At 38.4% G+C, this 21,777-nt stretch overlaps 1 protein-coding gene across 1 annotated transcript; it reads right to left on the bottom strand.

Moving 5' to 3' along the window:
- Nucleotides 1-382: 382 nt before the first annotated feature.
- znf740a (zinc finger protein 740a) lies at nt 383-17,835 on the bottom strand. The gene is made up of 20 exons (XM_010783883.1): nt 17,674-17,835; nt 17,299-17,502; nt 16,761-16,907; nt 15,976-16,096; nt 15,648-15,731; nt 13,890-13,973; nt 12,315-12,398; nt 11,788-11,871; nt 11,236-11,319; nt 10,803-10,886; nt 10,005-10,088; nt 8,398-8,481; nt 7,957-8,040; nt 7,513-7,596; nt 7,040-7,123; nt 6,185-6,268; nt 5,664-5,747; nt 4,328-4,411; nt 3,791-3,909; nt 383-3,584 (listed from the first exon to the last, which is right to left on the bottom strand). Exons 1-20 carry the CDS (start codon nt 17,737-17,739, stop codon nt 3,336-3,338), a joined length of 2,082 nt encoding a protein of 693 aa, XP_010782185.1. The 5' UTR covers nt 17,740-17,835; the 3' UTR covers nt 383-3,335.
- Nucleotides 17,836-21,777: the final 3,942 nt, after the last annotated feature.

The following is a 21,777-nucleotide window of genomic DNA, read 5'->3' as shown; positions in this document are numbered from 1 at the left end:
AGTGAATACACATACTATACAGAGATGCTGTATGAGAAACCAATGTGAGTTTGGAAAATTGCACAATATAAATCTATTCTAGTAGACCTCAACAATGGAATTATGATCAGTAGAAATGACCATGTCATGGGACCTTTTATGTTAACTTGGCCCATTACGTGACTATTTGTGTTAGGGGGGGCCCGACTTTTTTTTTTCTCCAAAGGGGGAACTCCATAGAGTTGTACATCTAACCCTCAACCTGTTGAGGCCCTGGAAAACACTTGTGCTGTTTGGCCTGATGGTCTAAATAAGATGCAACATTTGTCTCCACTTTTATACTTAATTTTTAGAAACTAAAAACATCAAAATGAAGTCAACAAAGCCAGTAAGCATACAAAAGGTCCTTTACAAATTATTTTATTTCAGCATAATAGTAAGAAGCCTCTCCTCTGATTTTCATATAGTTGAAACTAATTGGATCACAAGGGTACATATTAGTTAGCCCATTTTACAATAATCATTGTAACATCTTTTTAGGAAGTTATTCTTATGCACTCATTTTCCTACACAAAATAATCAATATCAAGATCCTGTCTTAACTGAGGACCATAACTCTGCATGCAAGACTAATAAAGAAAACAACTAATCTGTGATAGCTACTGTTATGCTGTTGTTCATCTAATACCATTATCAATATAATTTACTACAAATACCAGGGACTTCAATATGAGAAAGAAAACATTTTTCTTGTGGTACTACTGCCTATAATGTCAAAATTATCAAACATACTGGGATCCCAACTGCACTGATCCAAAATGTTCTGTCCACCTTCTGTGTCAAGTTGAGGAGAAATAGGCTTTGTCTAAAACCTAAAATCTAGTACAGTCTGAAGAAAAAAATAACCATCTTTCTTTTTTGTCTTTTTCCTTTTCACTCCAGTGTTTACAATTTCATCAGAATAAAAAAAGGTCCTTGAAACAATCATCAAAATGTGATGAGAACATCTCAGAGAAATAAATCCTCGGATCCGTCTGAAAAATGAAACCTCAATCTTATAAACAAATGATCTGAGACTCAAGGATTCTATTGCGTTTTAACAATGAGATTGAGACTAAAAACAATAAAAGACACAAAAAGATATTAACAAGTGATGTCAACTATGTACTGTTCTGCCCTTTAGCCATTTGAGTATGTGCTTGCACCAGCTGTATCTCCTCCACTGATTTGGAATAGTGTTTCCAGAGCAAATGAATGCATTTCTCAAACTTGGCCCCTTTGCTTATCAAAACATGTGAAATCCCATCTCTGTACACACTTACACCACAACTTGTCACACAACTTTGCCTTGATATGATTGACCACTTGAAAGAAACGTTCCCGTTAATACTTGTTGTAAAATACCACTTAAATCAGTGATATTCGTCTTATTGTAACAAACATCTATTCCTCCAGAGACCAGATAATGCACTCTGGGATTCCATCTCCACATTCACCGAAGCTTATCTGGACCTTGAAATAAAAACAAAAAAAATCCTGTCTTCTGAAGGTAGCTGGAATCTGAGACGTCGCTCTGGCAGTTGTGAAGACTTAACATGTCCGTCTCCCACACACACACACACACACTGACATTACTGGCTTAAACAGAACAGTTAGGACGATGCTAACATTAGCCCATCAGTCACAGAAAGGATCAAGTTTGAGAAACTTCTTCAATAGGCGGCAAAGTGCCCCCCCCCTCCTGTTTAACTGCTCTCTGCTGTCTGACCGCCAAAGACTTTTACACAGTACGATCAAAGGTCATGATAGGTGAAAATAAATTGTTTGTTACAATATCATTTAGCACTACGATGATTACTTTGTGTATCCGCACTTACTTAAGGCTAAACCCAATGACATGACAGACATCCATTATTACACACCAACCACATAATATTTGGATAAAAAAGGCAATTGTTAGTGTGTAGCAGAGTCGAGCACGTGCTGATTCTGCCAGAGCGCTGCAGTGGGTCAGCTCTACGGACTTCTCACAAGGACTGTCAAACACTCGGGGGCTCCTTCCATACTGTGTGTATCAGTAACAATGATCCAAACATTAATCATCAAAAGACAACCTAGGTCGACAGGCGAAAACATTAGTTTGTTTTAGCGCCACTGAAGCCGTCAACATTCTGTAACCATGGCGGCTTTAGGATTAAAAAACAAAAACATACCATGATGAAGACTGGCTGTCTCTTCTTAGTTAATACATCTGATCCACAATAACAAACAGCTGAGAAACAAGGCAAAAGAAAAGAAACAAAACACACTAAGGCCACAAGATTTTGTATACCCTCGCTGATCTCACATGAGAGTATCTGTACAGACAACATAATGGGACTTCAAGTGGCCAACCTGTGCTATTCAGAACAAGAATCTATAGACAGATCGAGCAGAGGCCTTCCTGTACGTACTGGGGATCTCTGCTTATATACTGTGTGTGTATATGTATATATATACAGCTGAAAATATATACGGGGGCCATCATGGGCCCTTTCCCCGAGTCCTCAGCACGTCACACAGAACATGAGACACACAGGTGATAATCCTGGGACCCAGACCTCTTCACCACTTCCTGGAAGCCCTGGTTTGATATTACTTTTGTTTTAAAAAACACTTAGTTACTCAGGTTTCCTTAGGATATCTCAGAAACAGAGGCAGAGGAGTGTTTGACCTCATTTCTTATGATCAGCTGGTTTTTTGGCCCATTTCGTGCACACACAAACATCCCTAATTTAGTCTCAAGTTAAAATAAACATTTTCGATTTACACAAAACCATTATTAAAACTGTACCTCCCATGTTGATAAAGTCAGGAACATCCTATTGTTCAGATCACATTCAGACCGATGCTTCTAGCACTCTGTTTGCTACATAGTGCAAACATAGCGCTCTCCTTGCTTTACCTGGAAGGAAAGTTCAGTCTTAATATTGAAACGACCAAAGTGGCGATTCTTGTGTTTTACAAAATGGGCCACATGAAAATCAGAAAGAAGCTCAAATACTTTTCCTCAGCACCACGTCATCCCATTTTGTTGTTGCCAACACGTCTGGATAAACAATACCTACAGCCCTTCCCGAGTACCACCAAATGCAGATATATTTGAACAACGATAAAAACTTCTTTTTTTTGCAAAAACCAAATAGATTAAGTACAAAACAGGACCACTGTTCATCACAGAAAAGTCTTGTCTTTAAAAAAACAGGGGGAGGAAAGGAAACACAGTAAAAAGTCAACAAAGCAAAGACACAAATGTCCCTCGATCATCAGTAATCCCAAGACTGGAGCTGCAGAAGGGTCGGCGCTGGAGTGTGGCGTCACTCAGCGCAGAAGAAGAAACCCTGTGGCTCCTCCGCTCTCTGGCGTGGTTGTGGATGTGGGGAGGGTGGAATGTCAGACTGCCAGTCGGCCTGGAGGGGGGTGCAGGGGCTCCAGGTCTGAGGGGCGGGGGGGGGCTCCTGGCCATACGGGCGCGGTTCGCAGCACGGCTGGTTCTCCACTTTGGCTACGCCGCGACCCTGGCACAACCGCCGGTGCCGCAACAGCCTGTCTGTCCGTGAAAAGTTCTTCAAAACAGACAACATGGACATAGTTAGTTATTATACTAGTTAGTAGTTATTATTAAAGTAAATGTGTGGTTAATCTGTTTCAATAGGTATAGAGACCAAGAGAAAACAACATGACTGCATTTTATAACATCAAGAAATCTTTATATTTTATACATCCAACATTTGACCCAATGAACTCATTTAAGGTGACATCTTGAGCATACCTGCTGGCACCGCTCACACTGGTAAGGCTTCTCCCCACTATGGACACGCTTGTGTCTCTCAAGGTGGTAGCGCTGGATAAACCTCATATCACACATGTCACAAGCAAATGGCTTCTCTCCTGAAATTGCACACAAATACACAGTCAGTTAATCTATTTTAGCGTCCAGTAGCAACAAACTGGCTGCATTTTTCACTTACTAAACTTTAATTGCAAACTATATTTCCAACACTCATAAAAAAGTTGGGGCAAAACGCCCTAAAGGTAAATTTCAACAGTGTAGTCTCAGCATCTGAAAATGTATATTTTAAAAAGGCCTCGTCATCAACTCATTATGTGTAGATCAAAGTGGAATTTTGTTGTTTTCATGGTCTAGATCTACGCAACATAGTGGCCCAAAAGCTGGGGCAAGTATTCTGAGGCTGGTTCAACATCCCATCAAATGACTTGACAATCCAAACTCGAGTTTGTTGTGACTCGTTGTGTTGGAGGCAGCAGAGCCTCGCTCAGTAGGGAGGGAACGGGAAGGAGCGCATACCCGTATGAGTGAGGCAGTGTCTCTCCAGGTGGTTACGCTGAATAAACCTCATGTCACACATGGAACAAGCATACGGCTTCACCCCTACACACACAGAGCAATATATTAGCCCTACCACCCACAAGTGCAACAAATACAACTTTCAAGCTGAAGCTAGCACGAGGACTAAAACACTGACAGATTATACCTCATCATTTATTAATCTAATGTGCATTTCCTTTTAAGTTTAATGAGATGTTCAGACATGCAATTATAAGCTGATTTGTGAATAGAGTCAAGTCAGTTTTAAACATAATGTAGGTGTTATAGAAAAGAACACAAAGATCTGAAAGGAGTATGAATCATAAAATGTAATCACAGTTTGCTTGTCTTAATAAACATATGTTTCACTTGCCACCGCAACAATTACTATTTTATCTTCTCTCACCTAGAATCTATAATGCCTACAACTTAACTGCAAAAACATGGTTACATCATTACCACCTATTTTGAGTTTGAATCTCTTATTACTGGATGTTAAGTTTCCTAAAGCCATCCTCTACATTCAAGTTTAAACTTTATCCCCGCAAAATGCTGTTTAAAGATGAATCTAATGGAAGACTTGTATTACGACTATCATGAATACACAAAGGCAGAATTAAAATAAGTTTAGGTTCCAAGAACCCATCATAAGCATTTGTTTAGATGTATGCTTGTTGAGTACCGAGAGCAGGCTTTTGGCTACAGAAATGTTTGAGAAATGAAAATATAAGCACAAATGTGCTGGAGATTTGTTTTTCTAAAAACACATTTGTGTTATTCTTTAATTAATTAATAATGAAGAATTACGCCAAGAATTGAAACCATGACTTAATAGGACTCTGAATTCACGAGTCAGAATCTGTAACTTTGAATTCTTGCTGAAAGGCAATATATTTAATATTTTGCATCCACTTTAAAGTCCCTGAATTCCTCTACAGTATTTCTGGTATACATAGTAAAAACTCAATTAAATTGCTAGTTAACAAATACAGGCTATCAGGTTTTCTCTACAATGAACTGTATCTAAAAAGAAAATCTCAAATATTGTATCCCGATTGCATTAACACTATTGGCTGAGGGTTCTATAGGAACATGAGGTTTTTGCTATACAACATAGCATTAAGTATAGGGAATGGGAAGAAAAGAGTAGATACTAGCAATTTGAACGTCCGATTAACAGAAACCAACTCAAACACCTACGTAAAAAACACGTTCTGACTACTATAATAACCGCACAGTAATGATCCCTCATATTAGCACTGAGTAGCAAACTGTGGCAACACAATGTGAGTCGGGCAGGTGCACGGACCCATACCCGTATGAGTGAGGCAGTGTCTCGCCAGGTGGTAACGCTGAACAAACCTCATGTCACACATGGTGCAAGCAAAAGGTTTCACACCTAAATGCAGAGCATCAATACGTTATTTTCAGGACTTTGAATTTGTTTTACAATCCATCAATCAGTGTTGAAATGTAGACATATAATTACAATTGAGGGGTTGTTAACCACTTTTCACTTGCTATGGGAAATGTTCCTAAAAACAATGGAAGTTGAATTGAATTTGTTTTCTCCAAGCCAAATCAAAAACATCAAACTGTTGATTGAATTTTTAAACCACAACTAAAACACATCTCATGAGCTGATGATGTCACAGTCCTGTGTTTAGGTACATGTAGGGATTTGATTTAATGTTGCATTTACAAACATAATTCAGGAAATCCTTGGTGAGAGAAAATGCACAACTAGTTACCTTTACATAATAACACTAACTAGCTGACAGATAAAACATGTTGTGTTTAATCTCAGTGATATGGGTAAGGTGTGCGGGCGCATACCCAAATGAGTGAGGCTGTGTCTCGCCAGGTGGTAGCGCTGAAAAAACCTCTTGTCGCACATGGTGCAAGCATAAGGTTTCACACCTAAATGCAGAGTAGCAGTATTATTTTACTTTATCTCCAATTCCATTCCTTAGAATACATACCTAAGCTATTGGAGTTCAACAACACATTACCATATTCATGCAAAAACCAAAAGATAAGTCTAAAGTGTTCTTCACTTAGTACTCATAGTTCACACAAGGACAGCTGAAGTGACCAATGGAGCTAAATCACCAACAGTTTGTTTTATTCTTTCAACTGTATTGCAATCAGCGCCTTTATCTGTGTGTATCAAAAGTAACTGGATACACACAGATATTGACTAAGGTATGATTGAAATCATGCTAATAATTAACTGAGTATTTTTGCTTTACCAATATCTTATAAAGCACATTTATGTGAAAACAATGTAAATCAATTGATCCCTTTGACACTAGTGATCATGTTTATTGAAGCTGATAAGCTGATATTATTTTCTGAGAACTATTGTGACCAAACATGCAGTAGAGTTTTAAAAGCAGAGGATGGATCCAAATGTATCATTACTGTTGTTTTTCAGCCTTTTTGCTTCATTTGAAATAAAAAGGCAGTACATGTTCTAGAAGGCCTCAATTATTATCATTCGAAGCAAAATGTCAAAATCTACTGAGAGTAAAGATTACGGATATTTATCACAAATAATTTGCTTGAAAGTTTTACACAACAACTTTAGCTACCTCAATAAGACATCTGTATTGAAACTTTTCTGTAAACAATAAAGACGATTTAATAATTGCCTAGAAATGTGAGTCGGGCAGGTGCACTGACGCATACCCGTATGAGTGAGGCTGTGTCTCGCCAGGTGGTAACGCTGAACAAACCTCATGTCACACATGGTGCAAGCAAAAGGTTTCACACCTAAACGCAGAGCATCATGGTATTATTTTCAGACTTTGTATCTCTTTGTGTTCACAATCCATCAATCAGGCAACATACTTTGATTATCTATTCAAAATGGATGGGTCGTTAACCACTTATTGAAAACGTTTTTGAATGTCTTTTTAATTAATTGATGTTTTTTACACAATGTGTGAACCAATTCTCAAATCCACAACTTAACACATCACATGAGCTGATGATGTTGCATGTCTTTTACACATTCACTTTTTACACACACATAATGTAGGGAAGGCAGAACATAGCTCTGGAGTAGTGATTGATACGTTAGATGGCTGACCCTCTATATAACATCAAGTCATGACAGTCTGATCTCAGTGATATGATGGGTAAGGTGTGCGGGCGCATACCCAAATGAGTGAGGCTGTGTCTCGCCAGGTGGTAGCGCTGAAAAAACCTCTTGTCGCACATGGTGCAAGCATAAGGTTTCACACCTAAATGCAAAGTAGCAGTATTATATTACTTTGCCTCACTTTCCAGTTCTTATTTCAGGAGTTCATATATACACTATTGGTTATTAACCACACAGTTGCCAATTCATGCAAAAGACAAACACTTCAAATAAATAATTCCTTGAAATGCTTTTATCCATCTGGTAGTGTTGTACTACACAGAAGAGCATTTGATTAATGGTTTTCCAGCTTAACTAATAATGCCTAACAACAACAGACCTTGTTCTAACTTCATATCCCTTCAATGGTACAGGCGTATGTCTGAAGTGAGCTAGGGAAATAAAAAATGTCCCGGTTGATTTCTAACAGTGAGTGTCATGGGCGCGGTGCACGGACCCATACCCGTATGAGTGAGGCTGTGTCTCGCCAGGTGGTAACGCTGAAAAAACTTCATGTCACACATGGTGCACGCATAAGGTTTCACACCTAAACGCAGAGCATCAAAATCATTATTTTTGTGTCTGCCAGCAGGAGAAAAAAAGGATCTGTATTATTTATTATTGTGAACTATCCTATTGTATCATTTAAGTGAGTAACAATCTGGAAACAATTGATATTTGTGGTTAATAACCAATGTCAATCCCTAAGTTACTTACAGAAAAAAGGTACAATATGATTCTTCTTTTCAATTACAGAATTCCCTGACAACACATGAGATGATGATGTCATCTATTTGATATCACACTTTTATTATTGGTGTATAAATACAGATACACTAGATGAAGCATACAGGTGTTGCAGCATCCTAATCTTTTGACTTGGTTAAGATTGGCTGACGCATACCCATGTGAGTGAGGCTGTGTCTCGCCAGGTGGTAGCGCTGAAAAAACCTCTTGTCACACATGGTGCAAGCGTACGGCTTCACCCCTACACAAACAAAGTACCAACTTTAGCATCAAACACTCAACTGCCAAAAATAATCCACGTGAAACTTTACTAATTGCTTAGTAAAGTTTGGCTGCACTTATCAGCGCCCTTTTTACACTGGAAAGTCCAGCATGCTCCAAAACGTCTCCAATTAGAAATTACATTTTCTTTAAGTTTAGGCGTAACTGCTCAAGAGGTAAGGCCAGAATTTAAATGGGAAAAAATGGGGGAAATTTACATTTTCTGTGGTGAACGCTGAGTTAACTTTTAAACTTAAAAAACCCATGGGAGGGCCAGTTAATAACTGATGCAAAACCAGAGTCCCTTCTGGGCAGATTCAGACGATACCTGAAACGATAGCAGGCTTTTCAGACGATGCCGATAGGTTTAGGTCAGAATTTAAATCATAACGCATACATACTGCCGGACAGTGTTTACTTGAATTTTAGTAACGCTGATCGCAGGGCTTAGACAATTTTAGGCAGTTGGCAAACAACTATGCATAATACATTTAGATCGGTCAACTGTTGCAAATCTTTACAGTGACCAAAACTGCTCTGAAAACCAACATACAAAACTAAACTTGATTTTTAAGAAAGAAAAAATCTATTCAGTTTTACCTTAGCATTTGAAACTGTAATGCCTGTAATATCCTTCAATCAAACTTGTTCTAAAATATAACGAACAATTAAACTAAACTTATCAAAACAGAGAGATATGTTATTTCTTCATCATTACTTTGAATGTGAAATGACATCATGAAAAAGCTGCACTTTTTTGATTTTTTGATAGGAAAAAAAGAAATCACTGTGCACTCGGCCAAATTGAAAAATAAGTCCAATTTATTTCAACCCGAACCCCCACACAATTTCCCCATCGCCCAACAGGTCACTCTTTAAATAAGAATTAGATCAAATGGTTCCAGGTTGTCTTCAGTAGCACAATCATCTGCAGGTGATGCACATGAAACTCTTATCTTTCACTTTTCAAATTCAAGATGTGAATGTTTTTGGATACATTTTGAGCTTTCCTCACGTAGGTTTTACGTTTATTAATATTATAAATATGAAACCAGGGAATGTTAAAACTTTGGATGGACTCTAATCACAAAAATAGTTTTTGATATCTTAAAAAAGAGACAAGAGATGGTAATGTGCAGTGGTTTCTTTAAGGCTGAAAGAATAAACGTTCCATGATGGAAACTATTTTTGGCTTGCAACTAAAAGAAACACAGAAAACAGTTTGGGGTAAAAGGGCTGAAAATACTAAAAATCAAACAGTGTTGGAATTTCCCTTCATGGTCATCATGTCATTTCATAAACAACGAATGCAAAGAGATATCTTTATGCAGCTACTTATGAAGCTCTTTGTAGATGCTGCGTGAAACATTAGCACTTATCAAAAGCGTGACAGAAAGCAATACAAACTCCAGTTTGAAGCGGCCATGTAAACGCTGAGGCGGGGCACATGCATGACCAAAGTCAGGGAGAAACGGGGTCAAAGGTAAAGAAATGAGGACATACCTGTATGAGTAAGACTGTGCCGCTCCAGTTGGTAACGTTGTATAAACCGCATGTCACACATGGTGCAAGCATACGGCTTCACCCCTAAACAAAGCACAAGAAGGTTAGATGCATTTCAAGGCAGTGAAGGTCATCAACACCAAGATCTAAAAACACATGAAATGCTTGACTTGTCCCATCACATGCTTTATTTCAGATCAATTCTGTTAAGAGACATTACACGGAAAACATTTTTAGAACCTGCAGACATCAAAAGTTAAGGTGCCCCATCAATAACACAAAAAAAACTGGGTTTACACATTGGAGTTTAGACCAGCTTGAGCAATATTCAGTCATCCTACAAACTGGATGGTGGTAATAATAGCATTTCAACTTCAAACCCCAATTGTTAAACATGCATCATCTTAAGTCAAGCAAGACATGAGAAACAAAACTCACATACCTGACAATTTATATTATTGATGTCTGCATTCAAAACGTTTTTTAGTGTAATGTGCCTTTCGTTGGAGTTATAACAAAGTACTCAACAGTACACATGCAACAGAACCATAACAGTTTTTTTAATCACAAAAGAAGGTAACTGACAGTCACTTTTTCCATGGACAGTTTTCCAACAAAGCCTAAAAATTCTATTAAACATTTTTTGGAAGGGGAAATTAATTTATGAACATGGAGAAATGATGCTACTGTATATAAAAGGGGTTGTCCATTTTTTTTGAATAATGTGTAGGTTTTTATATAAAAAGGTTTCATACTGAAAGGGGACAAATAATAATTGAACAAATAATTCAAGCATACCAGTATGAGTGAGGCTGTGTCTTGCCAAATGGTAACGCTGGAAGAACCTCATGTCACACATGGAGCAAGCGTACGGCTTCACCCCTAAACGCATACAGTACCAAACTTTAGAAAAGTGTTCTCTTGAACCATGTAAACACAATATGTCATCTTATATACACTAGTCATGGTTAAGTCATTACAAAGTCTCTATCATTTTCTTGGTAAACTAAACTGTGTACATACAAGACATAAAATGTGACCTGTCGACCCTTAAAGCAGTTAGCTAGGTAAAATGGAGTACACCTAAAAGGAAATAGAATATCTACAAGTGCTTAAACTTTAACCTTTCATTGTAAAACATTTTAACTGGGTTTAACAGGGTGGTGATGTACACACAAGGGAAATACACCCCATAATAATGTTAAGTGAGAGGGATAAATAAAAGGTATACCCGTATGGGTGAGACTGTGTCTTGCCAGGTGGTATCTCTGGAAAAATCTCATGTCACACATGGAGCAAGCATATGGCTTCACCCCTGCACACACAGAGCAAAATATTTGGTAATCACAATCAACTGAACAGGACACACTCACTTCTACCATGTATCCAGACATGCCCAACGGCCCAGCATGATGCACAGGAAAATCATTCGGCTAACATGTCCTAATCTGTTAACGTGCGTGGTAAGGGACCTGGATTAACTTCTTTTTGTTGTTGCTTAACTCAGTGCAGATGTTCAACATGGACATGCATTGCAATTTAGACTAGACAAGTCAAGGTGTCATTTGAAGGCACTGCAGTTGATTACTAATGGAGTTAACTTGGGAAATGCCGTCTAAAATGTAGCACTAAAGGGGTAAGATAAAAACTAAAATGCACTCCTCAAGCATGCCCAGTTGAAAGATATTAATGCTAATGTTTGAACCTATATAAACAAAGGACAGATAAACTTCAAGAAACTGGGTAATTGGGCTCTAATGTAGCAAGAAAGGGCGACCCATACCCGTGTGAGTGAGGCTGTGTCTTGCCAAGTGGTAGCGTTGGAAAAACCTCATGTCACACATGGAGCAAGCGTATGGCTTCACCCCTACACACATGAAAAGTATGTAAGTATAAACTAGAAACAGACAAAATATTAAAACACACAACCATCAACTCTTTCCTTTCAATGACTCTTCGAATGCAGCTACACATTATTCCATCACCCTATGTGTATTGGGACCACGAGTGGGCAGTTTCAGTCAACAAAATATCTAATGGCGCAGAACAAAGTAGAGCATTTAGAAGGGAAAACATTATGTTGTGTACATTCAGGTGTGCAACTATAAGTGCATGTATTTGCATCAGAGCTAAAAGTGGTGGGTTTTATATTACTAACACATGTCTGGATACAACTTCATGTTCCTGAATATGTCAATAGTTGAAACTGGTAGTCATTCTAGGCACTTTAAATCTCTGTTTACACTGCTATGATTGGAAAAGTGACTTAAAACAATGCTACTTTATGAGCTATGGTGAGCGGACGCATACCAGTATGAGTGAGGCTGTGTCTTGCCAGATGGTAACGTTGGAAGAACCTCATGTCACACATGGAGCAAGCGTACGGCTTCACCCCTACATACACAGAGTATCAACAGATTAGCTAGGGCGCTCCTTAAGCATCAAAGGGAAGCATCATTGACAGACATGAAATCACTAGGACCCAGATATTACACATTCCATCAAGCTTCATGCGAAGGGGTTTTACTTTCTAATTTAAACGTTTTCTTCTGTTATGGGGGAGCATTTTTAATTGACCTGGATAACAATCATAGAATAAAAGCAAGCCAAGCAAGGTAAACAAGACATACAGCAAAGAAACATCTAAGACAGGGATCACACTGGCCAGCTGAAGCAGAAATGTCAGCACACTTCTCCACCGTTCACTTTTAAAGGTGGCGACAAAGTCTTATAGAATTGTGGTGAGCATGTGTGTTGCAACTTGAAATTGGTTAAGCGCCTACATAGTGCACGTTCATTTCTTTGATGGTGAAATGACAGTGTTTGCTGATGATCTGCCTCAACTTTCAAAAGCTTCCAATCTGATCTCCGCCATACATGAACAGTAGAAGCATCTGTATACGCAACTATGCAATAAAACAATTCATTAAGAAAGCAAGACAACAGCAGCGAAGACACATGAGTTGTGCAGCCATTTATCTGCTTGTAAAATAGGAGTGGACATCAAAGGACTATTCCCATAATATACCATGGCCAAAGTGAATCAGCTGTTACTGTTGTGAGAACTTGAAACAATCACATTTTTTATTTCTAGAAAAGCCAACAACCAGATTTGTTTAAACACTTGAGTGAGAAGGCCTCCTGTAACGGTGTGTCTGCAGATATTACATCTCTGTCCTTAATACGTTGTGACCTATCAAACCCCCTCTTATACTGTGGCTTTGACCATGTCCTAACCATGATGGATACATCCGCGAAAAATATATATGGCATATACTGTGTCTCAGTTCAAACATGAGACTATAAAAAGTTATCATTAGAACGTATGTACACTATGATAGATTACTTTATGGGTTCAGCTCTTCTAGAACGATAAAGCACTGTTAATCTCAGAGCATGAACAAAAATAATATATTATTTTGTAAATATTCTTGGGCAGCAATGGTACATTAGGGATAATACACTTTGAGGTGTCCAGAGGAGCACTTTTAGATCATGCTAGGCGTTTGCTTACATTAACAAGCAGTTCTGCGTCAGGTGGTTCAACCCTGTAGTAATTCAACTGTTGCTGTTTTAAAGTGAAAAGATGTTCCTAAAATGTGTCCACCAAGTCAAACAAAAGACTAAAGTTTTCTTATTTCAGAAAACTTTGATATTTGAATCGTCCTATAGTTAGAACCCTTTAATAGGGGGTAATAAAGAATGTTTTTATGTTAATGTAATACTACACGACTGTTGGATAAACTCCAAAGGGTTGTTTTGTGTCTTCACATTTGCCTCTACACTGTTTGTGTCATTGTATTGTTGTTTAAACTGTTGTTTGTGTTTAAGCCGATTGAAAAAAAGGGTCTTAACTTGAACTGGGTACGGTAAAAGGACGCATACCCGTATGAGTGAGTCTGTGTCTCTCCAGGTGGTAACGCTGGAAAAACCTCATGTCACACATGGAACAAGCGTACGGCTTCACCCCTACACACACAGAGCATACAAATATTAGCTATTCAGTTTATTAAATTTGTAAAAATGTGGAAAACAAAATGACAAAATGTATTATGTGGTTAACAGAAAGAACAGATGCAATGCTGCCAAAAAGAGCAACTGTTTAAATAATCTACTGGGATATTGGGATGAAATCATAAATATATACACTGTATGTTCATATGTTTACATTAACCATGATAGCTGAGGGTATATTTGGTCAATATTGGGACATTTAATTTAGTGATTACTGGGGCAGTAGTCATCGACTTGACAAACAATTAAGTTAGAAGGTGACTTACCCAGAGTGCATAGCTCTTAAACAATGGAAAACAAAGAATTGTGTGTGAAAGGCTGCAACGCAAAATAGGTACGATGCAAAAGTTTTAAAACTTAAGTTAATTAACTCCTGAATGTTTATATTGTATAAATGATTAAGAACATAGTCCTTAGATGTCCATGCAGCTATTTTAACTGACACAGTAACATTAAAAAGATAAATAAAACATAAATAAATAATGCATGTTTTATGAAGCCTGGGCTTTGAGGCGTTCACACGCATACACTGAGGTCCACAAGTTTGAGTCCACTTTCAAGTCCACTATCAAAAAGTCTTGTTGAAACAATGTTTTTCTTTACGACATGACAATTATTACATAGTCAAAAGTCATTGTGGTGGTTAAAGAATACCATATGTTACCATAATGAATATGGCCGTCTGTGTGTGGCTGCTGCTAACCTCGAGTTTCAACTGTAAAATACTTTCCGCTTGTCTGTTAACAATCTTTCAAAGTTGTTTTGTTTTCAAAGTGGTTCTTTGGAGTAGAAAAAAAGATCACATAGATTCTATAAAGTTGAATTATTCAAACAAAGACGGACTTTAAGATTAAGAGTATGCTTTGACGGAAGTGCATTTCAAATGGTCGAACAGCAGAGCAGGCAGCAACAGCTAGGTGGCTTATAGCCTGGGTGGAGTCACTCTTTATAACGATCACAGCATGTGAAGCATGTATAATAAGTGGACATTTCTTCAGGACCTAACAGCATTTTCATAACAATTAAACAGCACAATTAAAGCCAAACAAAGTAAAAGTATCACAGTTGAAACAGGAACAACCATTTTTATACTGGCAGATTAACGTTTGAATTTGCAATAAGAGTTTTTGATGGTGATAAGAGAGGCTAATTTCTCTCACAAGGCCAATAACGCTCAACCCCAACGAGCATTCTGGGGGAAAGTAGGAATGTGCCTTAAACATCTCAGTAATCTTCCAAAGTTGCAATAACATGATATTCTCAAATATCGCAAACATTTCTACAACTGATTCCAGTCAAATGAAATAATGGACCTTTCAAAAAGGGGATTTTTATATTTATGTTTCAGAGATGCTAAAACAACAATTTGTAATAGTGGACTCAGGACTATTGGACCTCACTATATATCATAGCCTCCTATCATTTTTTCCTGGTGTTGGGGGACCAATATATATATATACGACAAATACTGTGCTTTATATTTTGGGGTGAACAGATTTTGGGAGATGGCTTTGTTGGAAATTACTGTCCACAGACAAAATTACCCTGAGCATCTGTCCATTGATTCAAGTGACAGACTACAGATGTAGTCAGATAAATGTAATATGGGTACGGTTAAAGGACGCATACCCGTGTGAATGAGGCTGTGTCTCTCCAGGTGGTAACGCTGAATAAACCTCATGTCACAAACGGCACAAGCATACGGCTTCTCCCCTAAACCGAAGAGCACCAGTTTTAGTCAAAGTCCCCACAGATACCACCAATTAGCTGTGAGGCAAAAGCTTTTACCAAACAAGGTTTTTTAAGCAGGCCATTGCAAAACCTTACAGTAGCTGCACACTCTTCATTCCAATTCAAACTTTCAGGGCCTCTTTCAACAAATGATTAATGTAGTCAGGCATTAAAAAGCAGTTTTGGCTTAACTGTAAACTAGACTTGTTCCCAGCATGACCCATACCTGTATGGATGAGGATATGTCTCTTCAGGTGGTATCCACTCCTAAATGCTCCGTAACAGTGATCACAAATAAAGTTTTTCTGCACTTTGGATGCTGGACCATTCTCATCTCCACCTGTGCCCTAATGAGGACAGTAAGGATGATTGTTTAACATTTATGTCCAACAGCAGTTTCATACTGAATTAAAAACACAAGCAGATACTGTGCATTTCATCACAAACAGAAAATGGTACAATTTATCAAACATTCCCACCCACAGCTGGTCAGTACTTGATGATAATCTTTAACGGATTTCAGTAAACGTGGGGGCCTATGATTTCTAGAACTGTTTGAAGAGTGTCATTCTTCATGTAGATACTAGTCTAAAAGCCCATTTATCTTTGATATGCACTAATGTTTTTTATTACTACATGTATTTAACATTGTAATCGACAAATACCCCACAATCCCTTCCAATGGCCTAATGCCCTCATGTTACTGCTCCCCCTGTTATGCACACAACCGCAGTTATTGTGCTCCGCTTCACTCTGCTCCCCTCCCCCTCTTTCCTCTCTAGAGATCCTCCACCCCCTCAACATCTTCCCCGAACTCCTCCCCCCACCCCCACCACCACACAAACAAAATTTGCACACATGAAAGCTCCAAGCTAGGCGCTACTTGGAATGAAGTTAAATGCTTATCCAAAAACGTGTGCAAGCTGCTAACTTGCGCATTTTATGAAATGAGGACAAATAAAAAAGTGCACTGCAGAGACCCTTCACTATTTAGCCACCACAGCCACTAACCTTCCCTCCCATTCCTTCTTGTTCTCTCACTTTGCAGGGCGTAACTGATTTCCTGTTCTTTTTTTTCTGCTGCATGTCCTCGTTGGCCCTCATCTCCTTCTCATCCAGCAGACGGGGAGCTTGGAATTCACCTTCCTTCCGGATGAGCTACAGAGCCAGAAAATATCAATTATTTCCTGATTTTTGAACACGACTTAAATAAAGCGTTGCATGTGAATCTCAATTATTAGTTTTTTTTTTTTTAATAGTTTGGGTTTTGTAAATGACAGAAAATATATCTAATGCTTTACCTGAAGGTGATTATATACATTTGGATTTGTATCCTTTAAAAAAGGTATGACATGCACTCATAATCCAATGTTTAGGTAAGAACACTACCTAGTAGAGTTGAGCTTGTTTTGAAGTTGAACAACTCATCAAGAATGCATTCAGAGAGAAACTCCTCCCACACACAACATCTCAATGTCACGAAGGCTACAAATCTACATGTTTCACAATATTAAAAGCATGGCATTTGACAGCCTAATTTCCACTCTACATTTCCGAAGTTGGTCCTAACCAGGGGAGGACAGCTCATTCCAGAGGGGAGGATCATATGGCTCTGTGGAGCACGGTCAGATGCCTCTCTCTGCGGGAGTCCGTGGCCGAGTGGAGCCATCATTTTTTTGGGCGGAGCGGCCATGGAGCTGGCCTGCATCAGGGCCATGCTGGAGAGGACGGCCTCGCAGCCAAGCAGCCCCGCCTGCCGGAGAAAATTAAGGAAAAGTTTACTAACCAAGTCACACTTTTAAAAGCTAGTCTGCAATACAAAAGCTTCTGCATCTAAGATAATATTGCAATGGCATTTGCCAAGCTAGTCATCAACGACAACATCCTGAGTGACATGATGGCAAGGAAAGGTATTTGTAATCACTTTGGTGTTCTCAAAACAAACCCATTTCATATGGTCGCGGACTGAGCTGCTGGGCAGATGTGACATTTCTGTGGTGTATGTGAGCGCAGGGACAGGGGTGGGGACAAGGTCATCCAGAGATCCGTCAGTCAGGATGGTCGGGCTGGTGGGAAGCCACACCCACCTCACTCATCTAGCATTAAAACTGAGGAAGAGGAGGATGCGGATGAAACAGACAAGCATTACATGACAACAGCATCACTGGCTGTCTTAACCGTTTACAGATTCCATTAACTCCAATTAGGATGGTCAATTGCCCAAACCACATTTAAACACCATAAAATATAGACACACATAGATGTGTTGTATTCATACAAACAACTATGTCAGCACCTTTTGCTTAGTTTTTGTTCATAGAACTTAGTCAGTGCACTTGCCATTAACAAAGCTTACCATAAACAGAGTTTACTGGTTGTAGCTGCAAATGTGTTATTTATGGCACACTACCAAACAATAATACAACAATTTAATTGTTTTTTTTATCCAGTTAGTTAAATGGCTACCACTGATACAGATCTGTAGTTTGCATTGCAGCTAACTTAATACCACAGAGCATAGATGGAGGTTATATGTATTAATTAAGTATTATAAAAAGTAAATTCATACTTGTTTGTATGACATGAAGGAAAAACAAATTCAAACGTGAAGTCAGGAGGGGGCTGTACAGAAATGTAGGATAAGGGAAGAATTTAGGAGGAGAATAATTCTAAAGCACAACCAAATTATAAAACACATTACATTAATATAGAACATTCACATTTAAAAACACAAAACAATGTTACACTGTAAAACCTGGAGATGTTTAAAACTAAATAGTGTCAATAAACCCAAAACCTTCAATGGTTGAAGACTCACATTAAAATGTTTCAACATGTTGGGGTGGAAAAGAGGGTTCATTAGCACCCTTTCCCGATATAACAATGTATGTGAATCAAAGGTCCCAATTGGTTTCAGTTTATTTGACTTTGAGTTTATTTATCTATCGAGATTACATTTAGGTGAAATCCTAAAAATTAAAACACAGCTTTTAAAGCGTAAAGCATATTCCAGCTATAATGTAGAAGATAAGAGTTAAATAATTGTCCTCATTCCTAAAAGAAAATGCGTACATCTTTTATCCCGTACAATACACCTTTATAAGCACGACTTTCCTAATACAGTTTAGCTTAATGGGAACGTTTCTGAAAGAATAAACCGAGACAAAAACCAAGAAAAAAGACTGGTTGCAATTCTACATTTCTAGTGAAAAGGGAGTGCAAAAGCTAACATTTAACAAATGCAGTAAAAATAACGTTATTTATGTATGAAAGTAAATAATGCAATCGCTCTGCACCTTTGCTAATCTAGTACATTAAGACGTATATTTTGCCATGGGGCTTTAACAATTATCGTTATATGTTAAGAGGAGGCCATTAATTCACCAACAAAAACATGGCTGTATCTTGTTATGACTTTTCAAGATTCTTAATCTGTGGCAACACGTTAATGTGTGTGCTATCACATTGCAACAAAAAAAAGGCAGATATATACTTTGAAGACACAGTGCTTTCGCCATTAGCGTTGGTTAGCTAGCTAACGCTGCGAGGAAAATAGACAGCTAGCGTAGAGCTAACAGTGGCTACCCCAAATTAAAATACATCTTAGCCACGTCGTACAGTTTTATTGTTTTGGCTGCTGTTTAGTTAGTTGCAAGCGGAAGAAATGCCATAATCATAACAATGTTGGTTTTAAAATGTACATGTCATTCATCAACACTGGGTGAGCTGGCCTTCGCATTACCAGCCAAACCTAACGTTAGTTTTGCTGATGTTGAAGAAGCTGGCTAACATCGGCTAGCCAGAAGCTAGCTGCTCGCTAGCGCTCTCGCCCACTGAAATCTTAGAAACCGAACATTTATTAGCCCAACTGCTCATTTGTTTTACACGGTAGCTTCAAGGGAGTATCTATTTTGCAGACTGGACTGATGCATCGTTTCTTTATGAGGATACTTTAAGAAACAAGCTCAACTAGTTAAGACAAGATTGAGCGATAAAGACATTCGTGATGGCCGTCGTTGCTAGTGCCTCCCCCTCCCGATGATTAAGCTAGCGTTTGTTAGCGAGCTAGCAATGGCCAACATTGACGCTCTAATATAAAGTAAATCCCATTGCGGCCACCTCCAAGCATGACTGCGTGCAAATAAAATTGCACACCATGGAATGCACGGTTAAAATGTAACCATCGAAGATGATAAAGAGATTTGTATCTACCTTTCAGCTTCACTCGCCCGACGTTTTCACGACCGTCTAGTTTACAAACACAGGAAACGCCACAGGATGTTCCCCTCTCCCCCACACAGCAGATCCTCAAGCGAACAGAAAAGGGGCATCTTCTTCTTCCAGCTCCCAGTGAACACAGAGCGATGGCAGAAAATGCGAAGAGAATCAGTTTTTTAATCCATTATTTTTGTGAAGATGTTACGCCTTCATTGGTTGTGGTGTTGAGAACGGCTTGCCTCAGACTGTAGCAGACGACGACTGAAAAGATGAAAAATAAGGAGTGGGCACTCAAATTAAAGAAAACAGGGATTATATTTGATATTATATTATGTCAGTTTTAGTGGCTCGATCCGCTTCCCCCTTTCACCCCGTTGTCTAAAGTGTGCATCAGGCTAAAATCCTTTTTTTAGCAGTAACATGAGGGTAACATTTTTATTATTAAAGCTGAATCTTGTAATATTAAAGGACAATTTAGCTCCCTCCAAACTGCCGTTTAACAAGCGTGACGTCATCCTCAATGGTGGCAGTGTTGATTTATATTAGTGAGTTTATAGTCTAAACTTTGCTGTTTGTTTTTTTATGGGTTTAATAGTTGAGTTTACATGTCAATCTGAAAATAAAAAAATACTTGCTTTCTTAATTGGTTCTCGTGCAACGGGTTAATAACATAGGAGTAGCTTTAAATGTTTGTTTTTCCATTATTGGACTTGGACATTTGCAAAATCTATAACATTCAATATAAATATTTATTTATTTATGGGTCTGAGTAACATACATTTACTCAATTACTACTTTAGTGTATCTTTGCAGCAGATACTCTGGTATTCTCTTTAGCTTTTAAGTCTGTGTGTCATCATTGCAAAAAATGTAGGCCTACGAATGTAGACACCAGATCATAAAACTGGTTTTGAATACTTTGTCAGATCTTTATATTTCCGACACGGGATATATTATGTCACAACCATGCAATGTAGACACAACACTTTACAGACGTGTAGTGGAGCTCAAAATGAAGGTTGGATCAAAGATACTGTGGTGGTCCAAGAAAGGATGGCAAAGCTTCTTGAGCTCATGTAAGTTCCTCAAATGAATGCCATGATTTCCTTTTGCACTACACTACCTGACTTGACTTATTTAGAAGGCAAATGGAATGCAAACATCCAATGCACTCTCCACATCGTCAACCTTTACATCCCACAAATATAGCTAAAAAGTTGCCTTTTTTAAAGTTGTTTATATACTTGTCCGTTCATTAACAAGATTGCCTTAGGAGCATGAACATGTCTGATTAGGGCTCTTTTTTATTTCTGCTAATTTCTTTCTTCTTCTATTTTTTGTAAATCTTTGGAGCATCTTGTAAAGTGAATGATGATAATAAAGTTTATTATGACTATTATTATTCTTAGTATAGTCATTTTAGTAGTATTGTAAACTAATATATTTCATTTAACCAAATCACTTTTATAAGAGCAGTGTTCAACCAAACTGTGTCCTAGTCTACATCAGTCTCTGGAGAATCAGATGCTGTTTTGTCCAAGAGACCTGAGTTGTTTCTGCTTTCTTTATCTCTCTTAATTAATTCCCCGTGCTTTAATTTTCCTTGAAAAATGAATGAGTATTGCTTGGTCTTCGCAGGAATTTGGGTGGGTGTGGGTGGGTTGGTGATGGGCGCACCCACGCACTGGCTCACAGACATGTACCAGGTAGGGGTAATGCAACACCTAAGCTTATTGGTGCATAAAGTCACATGACCCGTCTCTTCCACTCCCATGACACCTTTCTGGTCTCTCCACCTCTGCCTGTCCCA

The sequence above is a fragment of the Notothenia coriiceps genome, unplaced genomic scaffold (assembly GCF_000735185.1).
Source record: "Notothenia coriiceps isolate Sejong01 unplaced genomic scaffold, NC01 NC01_scaffold00000282, whole genome shotgun sequence".
NCBI classification, from domain to species: Eukaryota; Metazoa; Chordata; class Actinopteri; order Perciformes; family Nototheniidae; genus Notothenia; species Notothenia coriiceps.
Note: the sequence above shows the minus strand (reverse complement) of the source record. Positions and strands in the feature narration are given on the sequence as shown.

Bases quoted from the DNA above. Each gene is read 5' to 3' on its own strand.
- znf740a (XM_010783883.1), bottom strand. From the start codon at position 17,739: ATGTCACATCTGCCCAGCAGCTCAGTCCGCGACCATATGAAATGGGTT. The intron at 13,974-15,647 runs GTATGCGTCCTT...CTGTGTGTGTAG, and splicing joins ACACAGCCTCATTCACACGG to GGGTGAAGCCGTACGCTTGT. The intron at 5,748-6,184 runs GTATGCGCCCGC...CTCTGCATTTAG, and splicing joins ACACAGCCTCACTCATTTGG to GTGTGAAACCTTTTGCTTGC.